This window comes from Gorilla gorilla, chromosome 22 (assembly GCF_029281585.2).
Source record: "Gorilla gorilla gorilla isolate KB3781 chromosome 22, NHGRI_mGorGor1-v2.1_pri, whole genome shotgun sequence".
NCBI classification, from domain to species: Eukaryota; Metazoa; Chordata; class Mammalia; order Primates; family Hominidae; genus Gorilla; species Gorilla gorilla.
Genome location: NC_073246.2, coordinates 5,738,652 through 5,749,240, shown reverse-complemented (window position 1 = coordinate 5,749,240; position 10,589 = coordinate 5,738,652). Strand labels below are relative to the sequence as shown.

At 46.2% G+C, this 10,589-nt stretch overlaps 1 protein-coding gene across 1 annotated transcript in view; it reads right to left on the bottom strand.

The window, feature by feature from the left end:
• LOC129530565 (immunoglobulin superfamily member 3-like) overlaps positions 1-10,124 on the bottom strand; it is a 39,300-nt gene extending 29,176 nt beyond the window's left edge. Inside the window, exons 1-3 of the mRNA XM_063702798.1 lie at positions 9,719-10,124; positions 7,426-7,836; positions 1,595-1,984 (exon numbers count right to left, since the gene is read on the bottom strand). Coding sequence (XP_063558868.1) covers positions 1,595-1,984; positions 7,426-7,836; positions 9,719-10,124 — 1,207 coding nt within the window. The remainder of the gene's footprint in view (positions 1-1,594; positions 1,985-7,425; positions 7,837-9,718) is intronic.
• Between the last annotated feature and the right edge of the window lie 465 nt (positions 10,125-10,589).

Genomic DNA, 10,589 nt, shown 5'->3' with positions numbered 1-10,589 from the left:
CAGAAAGGCACCCAGGTGTGCAGGGGAGCACACAGGGCCCGGCAGCCCCCAGGAATCAAGGATAGGGCTAAGGTTTTCACCTTAACAGTGAAGGCAGGAGGAATAGGTGGCTTCTTCCTCCCGCCCTTCACAGAACTGATTCTCACACACTGTCCCTTCAGTCCAGGGGGCCGGGGCTCAGGAGCCATGACCTGGTGTCTCCTGCCCACCCTGGTCCCAGGTAAATGTGAATGGAGACAGGTATGAGAGCCTGTCCTCATCTTTGATTTCCCCCCCAACCCCACCTCGGGCCTTACGACGGTGTTACCTAAGAAAGTCTTCCCTCCCACCCCCTCCCCCATGCTAGCCTGGTCAGTGGTCAGCAAATTGGAAGAGGATCCGACAGGAGTATAAATGTGAGACACAATGTCTTGATTATACCTGTTTGTGGTTTAGCTTTGTATTTAAACAAGGAAATAAACTTGAAAATTATTTGTCATCATAAAAATGAAACAAATTAAAATATGTATTGCCAGGAAAAAAAAAGATAATTAGGTATGTGTGTGCATGGTTTTTAACAAAATAATAATAAGCATAAAAGAAAATAATCCAGTTGATGAGAAAAGAAGAAAAGACTGACAAGAGGACCCCTATGGCTACTTTTTACTTCACACTTGAAGAGAAATATTTTAAACATTAAAACATATAAATAAAAAGTAAAGGAAATTATTACAAGGCTCAGAGAAAGAATAGTTTTAGCAGCTGAGAAAAGGTTAAAGGTTAGTCTTAAAACTTTACCACTTGTTTAAAATCAGAGCATCATAGGTTTTTATTCTCTTTACTAAAAACAGAACTATGGGAGAATGAGATTAATAAGAATATCTTGATACTGTGAATGTTTAAACACAGCACAAGCAAACACCGGTAGTTTCTGGAATCCCTAGCAATGGCTACTACCCACCCACACAAGGCCAGTCTACATGAAGGCTGGGAGCCCACTGAGGCAGCCTCAGAAATCAGCTAAGCTTAAAAAGCTATGCTCCAGGAAGATGTGAGACGTCCCATCCACTGATTTTTAGAAACACAATTTCAACAGGGAAAAGCCATTTAGGGAAATGCCAGCCTTTATACCTGAAAAACCCAGATGGCAAATCCTTAATAATGCACTTTATGATTTAAAATCCTCCCATAAAAGACCAGCTCTCCTTAAGTGAGATTTCAAGGCAGGCATCTATCTACCCACTTCTTCTGGGACTTGATTCCCACACAAGAGCAAACAGCTTTCTGGGATTCCTGGTTTCCCTCCAAGCTGAGCTGGCACTGCTTGTGTATGCACACGGCTGCTAGCAATCAGATAGGCCTATGCCCAGCCCTATCTGGACACCCTGATCCTGGACACCCCTGATCCTGATCCTCTGCTATGGGAAGACTGCTAAATGTAGGCAGGTGGGCTACAACAGGGAAGAGAGGCTCAACGGTTTTTCCCCCAGCTCTGCATTAACCTCGAGGGTTCCATCTGTCTCCCCTCACCCTCACCACACTATTCTCTCTCCCCCTACCTCTCCTAAATGATGCCGAGCCAAAGGAGAAGAAAGCAGCACATCTCTCTACTTACCGAGGGGGAGGACTATGATGGGGATGTTCTTGGGACGCTTGCTCTCCTTATCAATGAATTCCCCCGTCCCGGTTTTCTCTTGCTCAGTCACCCGGCAGTTGTATTTCCCTCTATCTTCCTGGCGGAGGTGGTAGATCTTCAGCACAAAGACACTGTCGCTCTCTTTGGCCACGTTAAGCTGTCCCCTGGTTTCCCGGTGAGCAAATTCGCTGTTGAGGACAGGCACAGCGTTAGGGCCTATGGTGGTGATGAGCGAGCTGTTGAAGGCCCAGGAGACAGCAAAGTAACGGTCGGGAACATTCTGAGCCTCCTGGATGCATCTGAACTCCACCGGCTCGCCCACCGTGTGCAGCCACTTCTCTGTTTCCAGCCGAACAGTGAATTCTTTGTCTGAGAGAACAATTAAGAAAAGAGACACATTCTGGGTGAATGAGGGCCCCAGCCAACTAAACCACATTAGCACATTCCCACTATCCTTCCTCTTCTTTACAATACTAATTGCGGGGAGGACCACAGCACTTGGCTTGAGAGTAAAATCCAACTCAGACCCAGGTTATCTGAGGTCCAGAGAAACGCCTGAATATCACAGACAGAATTCAAAACTACTTCAGCCCAGACGGTCTAAGCAAACTGTTACCCCAGTTAAACCAATGGGGCTCAGTCTGAAGCTTTAGATGTCTTGCATGAGACCCCCAGTTCAGTGAGAAGCTACTATTATCACTCAAATGGTGGATTACAAATATCTAGCCTTGATATATGCACCCAGAACTCTGTTTAAGCAACAGCATTATAAACATTTTCAGCAGATATTGTAAGACTTACCCCACTGAGGTCTGTGGGAAAAAATTACAGAGTGGCCTAGGTGCTGGCCCAATCCTAACAAATGCTCAAAGATTAAAATTCCCTCTCTACCCCCCGCCATGTGAATACTAGAAATAAGATGTAGCTATGACAAAACCCTAACAGAATTACATAGAAAAAATAAAAACTAATGTCTGTTCACTAGTTTACCACCTGTCAGATCAAATCTTTAGGCAGATTTCAATGGAAGTAGGTACTTTCCCACTGAAGTACCTACTAAGTACTTACTTTAGTAGGAAAGTACCTACTTTAGTGGGAAAGTACCTACAAAGTACTCACGCCTGGTTAAACCTTAGTAGGTACTTTCCCACTTAGGAAGTACTTAGTAGGTACTTTAGTAGGAAAGTACCTACTTCTGCTGAAAGCCAGACAGCCTCTGAAATTATTACTAAACCCAAGCAGCCTCCAAAGAGCTAGGTGTTTTTTAAATTTTTATTTATTTACTTATTTATTGTGACAGGGTCTCGCTCTGTTGCCCAGGCTGGAGTGTAGTGGCATGATCATGGCTCACTGCAGCCTCGACTTCCCAGGCTCCAGCCATCCTCCCACCTCAGCCTCCGGAGTAGCCACCATATCTGGCTAATTTTTGTTGAGTTGGGTGTTTAACCAGGCGTGAGGGGGTGACCAAAGAGGGGCTCATCACCACTAACAGCATCACCACAACCTGTGTACCAGTGTACAGTGGCTATTAATCCCATTAGACAGCTATCGTATCTCATAGGCACCCAGGGCAGAAGTCAGGGGGAAGAAAACGGAGTTAAGGGTTAGGGACTGGAGCTGTGACCACTGCCCAGTTCTAGCTCTGTTCCTCTAAAAAGAACACTGAGGTGGAAAAAATCTCATGGCAGAGATGTTTGAATTCCATGTAGATTCATTAGCTCTGACCTTGTCTGCCTTCCCTAGACTGGCATGTCTAGTCTTTCCCACTATCTTCAAGATCTTGCCCATTCATCCCGTCCTAGGCACTCTTCAAGCAGACGAGGTTTCTGTTTCCCCGAGAAAACATAAGAGTCACGCATGAGCAGCATCCACATTCCTCTTTTCCAGCCCCAGCTCAGCTTTACCCCTCCCGTTCCTCAGGCTCTCCAGCCCCTCCCCCCGATATAGGCCAGTGTCCTGCTGCAAACACCCCTTCTTTCCAGTGACCTAACTACTTCCTCTAGCAGCCAAACTTCCTGACAGGGAAAACCACGTCATCAACTCCAAGGCCTCCCCTCCAATGAAGTAGCTGCCGTCACAGCTTCCAGCTCCCAAGAGACCAGTCTTAAGAGGCATGGATTGAAGGAAGCACATTTCACTCTGCCACCATCTGCCTGGATGAACACACCCATATGGGACAGTCCCCGTGTTATCTGCTGGATATTATCTCTCACGTCAACCCAATTAGTCATTTATAACCCGACATCAATGGCAGAAAAGCACTCCTTCCACATAAACACCACTGGAGCTGTGCAAGGGGTACCCTAGACCTCAGACCTTTCCATTGCTCCAGGTTAGCCTGGCTGTAACTCTGGCTTTCTTCTTTCAGCGGCCAAAGACTCTGCTTATCTCAGGGGAATCCCCCCATGCCTTGGTGACACCTTCATGTTCCCAGGTTGAAGACACAAGATTTACCCGCATCACCCCCGTTTCTGCCCTTGGTTATGCCCAGTCAATTACATCTCTAGAAACTGACCTGTGCTTTTTCCAATACCCCTTCCACTTCATCTCACTGAAATTAGGCTTCACTGACTTAGCAAATGTCACGAATGATCCACCCTACCCCTACCCCTACCCCCATCCTAATCAAAGGCTTTCCTCAAGCAGGTTGAGGCCTCTGAGCCTGCTCTGTGATCCCTTCTCTCCTGCTCTTCTTCTTGCTGGCCTGCCCATTCTGTTCCACTCTCTCACCTGTTTCTCTGGTCACCTCTTACTGCTGCTGTTCTCCCAGGCCCTTTCCCATTTTAACCCCATGGGCTCTTCCAGGGCCCTGATCACTCTCAGGCTCGGTCTCTGAGCCCCAGACCCCTATGTCTGAGGACCCACTGGGTGTTTTGCATACTGAGCATCTCTATCAGAGTCTATCTGATGGATGGGCTCTTTCATTAGAATTTACAAAAAGAAAAGGCAGCCAATGCTGCCACAAATGCAAAGGTCCCGCATGTCCTCATTATTGTTCCTTCCCTCCCACAGTTCAAGGAACCCCCAGAGCCACAGCCCCAGCCCCTGGGCTTCTAGACAGTTGGACCCCTCCTTCCATTGTGCTCTTTATTCTTTCACCTCTGGCACCCACTGACCTAGCCTTGGCTCTTATTAGCTCTTTTCTACCTGGTCTCTTGGCTTCAGATGCAACGGATTTAATCAACCTCCAGGTGGCCTCCATAGGTTTTTCTTTCTGAAACCCTGATCTGATTGTCTTACTCCCTGCTTAAAAATCTCTACCTCCTCTCCAACTGTCTGCAGCAGAGGTCTTCAAACTTTATGAAGAAGAGGACAAAGGAAGGGGACTTTTTATTCATATAAAATCTTCTGCTGCCAAACATAGTTGAAGCAAGGGGGGACCACCCAGGCCCTCACATGCCTTCTCCCTGCACTCCTAGGTATGCACACGTGCACATGAACACCAACACACACCCATGTCTAACCTCCTAGGCACCTTTGAGGGGCTTCCAGGGTTCCAAGAACAGCTTGAAAACTCTTGGCCCACAGAGTCAAGCCCCGGTTCTATATCACTGCATTTGGGGCTTTGGGCTCCCTTTCCTCTCATCACACACACCTGGAACTCAACATCTGGAACTAGTCATACTTGACTCCTTTCTGCTTGCCAAACATATCAAACACTTTTGCACTTTTATGCTTCTTCTACTGCTGACTCCTCAAGCTTCCAGACTCAGTTCAAGTCAAGAAACTTATTGGTGTTCCTGGATTTGTCTTATCAACCATCCCATTCACAGAAAACTATGGTTGCAAGAACACTTCCTATTTCTGGTATTCCCAGAGCACTCTATACAAATGCTATCAATGCACTTAGCACATTTTACTTGTCCATTGGTTCTCAGGTCTGCCTAAGTGCAGGGACCAGTGCTAGTCATCTTTGAAGCCCTTAATGCCTATCACCATCACACCTTCAATGCTGTGGAGACTGGCTACATGTTTACTGAAATAAACTGAGAAGGGTAGAGTTGGAGATGCAACTGCTGAACCTAAACAGCACAGGAATGCAGAGTGAAGTCATCAACTTTTTTTTCACTTAGTTTTCCTTTTGATGGCTTAGTCTAGATACATTTTCAGGGTAAATTCAAAAAGTTCTAATTCCAAATTGGTAAGATTAAAATAAAGAAGATTAACTGATGCAACCTAATTTAAAAGCATTAAGACTCAAAATTTGGCCCAAATTTTTGAAGTTGATCTTAAAACTATCCAGGAAGGGAAAGGATAAATATAAAATAAAGCCCCTTGGATAGATTTTTTAATACTGAAAAATCCAGAAGCTGCTAAATGTCCTACAGAGCAGATAAAGTGCTCCCTATCCCTACCAACCCCTATGGTAAAAGATTTCACATCCATTAGATGACTTATTAAAGTGATGTCCAGAGAATTGCTTCTGCCCTAGAAGCTTTGCTTGAAAAAAATGTAGATAGCAGAAGAATCACCTGGGAAGCATGCCAGAAATCCAGCTTCCCAGGTCCCATCCCAGGAGCCTCCAATTGAAGACTTCTGGGAAGAAGCCCCAAAATGTGTACTGTTAGCTGAGTCTGAGGCATTACTCTAGAATGGCAGAGAAAGTATGCAAAGACCCAGACAACTAACTGCAGCAAATGGGACAGGGAGCCCAAGAGACAGGTCCTGAAGAAGGACCCCACCTGTACTGCAACTCACCAGCTCATTTCCCACAAAGCCACACTCACTCACCAGAACCACCACAGTCCTCACTGGAAGTGAGCATCCGCACAAGGAAAGGCTTTCAGGCCACTCATCACCAACTTAGTGATGGCACAACAACCACGCTCCAACCAAAGCTGGGGGAACTGAAGGCCCATGTGAGAACCTGCCCTCAGCCCAGCAGAGGCAGCCAGCAACAGCTGTCAGCTCTGGCCTGGAGCCTGGTGGGCTCATGAGACTGGGGAGTAGAGTCTGGGGCCACAGGAGATACCAAGAGAAGTCAGGGAGGGTTTCAGCTGGCTGTGCCACCATCATTTTGCCTCAAGACAAATGATGGTGTCTAAAGACATCATGCAACCTCCTAAGGACCCCTTCCAGGCCTTCACTTAAGAAAACATCTACAGTGGAACTTGGTACTCTCAGACTGGCCTCATCAACATGCCCTATGACTCCTCTTGAGCCCCAACATAAAGTAATCTGCATTCAGCATCCTCACCTGCAAAATAGGAGTACTACCACCTACTCACCTCACAGAACGTCTGGGGGATGGTGAAGTAATATGTGATAAAGCATTTTGGAAATTACAAAATATCACCAAAGACTATTATTAGATAAAAATAATAATTTAAGCCAAAATTTCTCTAGTTCATAATGTTAGACCTTGGATGGAAGTCTCATTATCTCAAATGGCTTCTGCAAATGAAACCAGATGGGTACCCAAGGAAGGCAACATCATTAAACGGGGCAGCAACTGTGGCTAATGGGAATGAAAGCCCAGAGTTTTAAGATACAAATGGTTTCTCAGAAATCTCCCAATTTTTAAAATGAGTTTCTAATTCAAAATGTGTAAACACCACATAGGTGGAAGAAAGCATGTCTCTAAGCAGGATTCAGACTGTGTGGCACCTGCCTGTGACTCAGGTCGTAGGATACCTATGTCCCGCACGTCCCTCAGCTCCCTCCGGCCGCACACAAGACCGGCTTTAACTTCACATGAAAACCTGCTGTCCTGGTAGAGGTGCCCAAAGAAGGAGTCTCCACATTCTCCCAGTATCTGACAGCTTTCACCACCAAGTAAAGGACAGGACAAGAGGCTCAGAGGGACTGACCAGTTGGCTGGACGTTGACCACGGCTCCCTCGGAACGCTTTCGGGTCATAGCATACCATGACCCATCCGGATCCTGGATCCACTCGGCGGCCTCGCAGTAGAACTCGCCCTGGTCAGAAGGCTGCACGTGGAAGATGGTGAGGCGGAAGGTGATCCTCCCCAGCTTGTCCAGCAGCACCTCCCCCAGGCTCTGCCTCTGGGCATATTCGCTGCCGGAGTGAAGCATGAAATCTCGGCTCAGGGAGATGACCTCCACGGGCTTCTCGCCAACTTTCTGCCAGAGCCAGGCCACAGACAGGTGGCTGTGCTGAACGGTCTCCGAGGCCACCTCACAAGTGAGCTCCAGTGGGTCCTGCTCCACTCTGTGCAGAGTCTGGGGCATGGCAGTGGTCTGCAGGGAGTCTGGGATCACTGCAACACAGAAATGTCCTGAGACTGCAGTCACAAAGCCACAGAATCTGAGACTCCCGGGGCTAAGCTCCCATTCCAAGCAGGTGTCACTGCACTGCGTCCCTAACAGTCATCTTTGAACCATCGATTCAAGGCCACAGACAGCCCCAAATGCACATAAACAGAAAGTTTTCTGTTCAGATTTGGAAATGCATTATTTTGGTGCTTACACTTACCTGTCTCGAATTTTAATAACACTTGGATAAAACATGGGGTGTATTTCATATTACATAATAAATGAACTCCCTGAAAATACTGTCTTTAAACAATTGTCTTATAGGTCAAATAACATTTGTTGTTGATTCTGGCACTGCTTTGAGATACTTTAACTTCACTTCTGACTGATCCTCTAATGGAAATACCTCCTGGAACTTTTAGTTTTACATTTCTATGCAACATCCTTTCTTTCCTTCCCACATCCCCATCCTGTAACTTACTTCAGCAATGCAGCCCTAGGAAGATGATTTTTTTAAAAAACCATTTTTGGTAGAAACAATAATCATCATACCCTATTTTTAGTGGGTTTAATTTTCACGTAATTCATCGATCAACGGGGTCCTCACTGGAAGGAAGCCACAGTCTGGAGAGATTCAGGCAAGAGAAGAGATTTTCTCTGTGATCCCTTGGTCAGAATCATACCCTGATCCTTGCTTGCACCTTTCTGGAGATTAAATAGCACCACCTCTCTGTATGATGAGAGTACCCTAGTCACAACTAGTATGTGTTTTCTCCCTGTTCTCACCCAAGGATTGGGTCTTACAGGTCTCCTGCTGGGAACGGCCAAGTGCAGTGGCTCACACCTATAATCCTAATACTTTGGGAGGCTGAGGGAGGTGGATCACCTGAGGTCGGGAGTTCGAGACCAGCCTGACCAACATGGAGAAACCCCGTCTCTACTAAAAATACAAAATTAGCCAGGCATGGTAGTGCATGCCTCTAATCCCAGCTACTCGGGAAGCTGAGGCAGGAGAACTGCTTGAACCAGGGAGGTGGAGGTTGCAGTGAGCCCCACTGCACTCCAGCCTGGGCAACAAGAGCAGAACTCTGTCACACACACACACACACACACATGAAAAATAAAAGGTCTCCTGCTGGGACACAGACTAGTTAGAGAAAGGAAAAATAAACAAATGATAGTATGTGTATTAATAAAAGAACTAGCAACACCCACTCCTTAGTTGTGATAATAAAAACTGGACATTAAGATAGGCAGAAAAACAGAACAGCCTTGATACGGTTAACCCTTTGACACTGGCAAACACTGTGACCAGTGCTGCCCACACTGGAAGCTCCTGCATCCCTCTTCCTCATGTTTCCTTCAGCATTAAGGAGCAACAAGGGAGACAGCCAGTTCATAGTTCCTTACGCATGGAGCCAAAGGAACTTCAATGTACAAGGTCTGAGCAAGGACCCGCAGCCGCATGTGCTTCCTGCTTCAGCAGTGCCCCGTGGGTCTCAGAGCTACCCAAAGGCCTATCCTTCCGAGAGGTTTCTCCTCTCTTCCAACTGATGTCATAAGTCTCACCTTCCTTGTCATTCAGATCATCAACCACAAAAGTCCTTGCCTTATATTTTCATATCCCTTTTCACCAGTTACAGGGTTAGTTAACTTATGAAATTCTTAACATCTGCATTAGATCTTTTTAAAGTTTCACCCTCAACCACCTATTATTTAGAAGTGAACACAGAAATTTAGTTTCCTTGTGCTATCTGTTGACCCCTAAAATATGTTGGGAGTTTTGGGATTTTTTTTAAAGTCAAATGCGTGGCATAAAGCAAAATTACACTACTAAAGAACTGAGTCAGGCCAGACGCTGGCAACGTGAAGACAGCTTCTCCTTACCCACTAGGTTCATCTTTGCACTGTAAATCCCAAAGTATTGCTTATCGGTGCTGGGTGTGTGGCATTCATATTCTCCGGCATCCCGGGCCTGAAGATCTGTGATGTGCAATAGGGTTGGGTTCCCCTGGACTCTTTCTATGAAGATCTTCCCTTCGCGGATGCGTTGGGTGTAGATGGCATAGGGGAAGGAAGAGTCCATGGTGCTGACGATCTGCACCTCTCGTTCCGGCGACGAAGGCAGGTAAATGGACCACTGGAAATTCTGCTCAGAAGGTCCCTGGTAGCCACTCACATTGCACCAGATAGTGATGTGGGAGCCCTCCGTGCGGTACAAGGGTCCTTCCTGAACGGTGACCTGCCGCTGTGCTGACACCACACCTACGAGGGAGAGAAACACACGCAACATGCTCACTTACTTCTCAGACCAAAATGCAAAGTAGGCAGCAATCTCCAAAGGGTTTGTTATTTGTGTGACATGATAATAATATAAACAGCTTACTGGCCCTTTCAAAGGCACTCTGTGATTTATAAATATTAATTAAAACACTCTGTGGTAAAGCACTGTCCCTAATTTGCAAATATGGGAATTTGATCATGCCAAGATGTGCTTTTGTTACTTACTCAACAGCTGACCCTTGGGAATTTCATTTAGCCCCTCTGTTTGTCATGTATATGGCAGTTTATATCTATTTATTAATGCTGTGTATAAAGTTTTTAATAAAATAAGCAGGAAAAGTTGAATCCTTGGCACAAATTCAGATGAAAACAAATAAAAGCAACCATCTAGAAATCTGGCTGAAATTAAATGCTTCTTCCTTGGTCCGAGTGCTGTTGGGAGGGAGTCCTGGGAGCACCTTTTTACTGGTGCTGC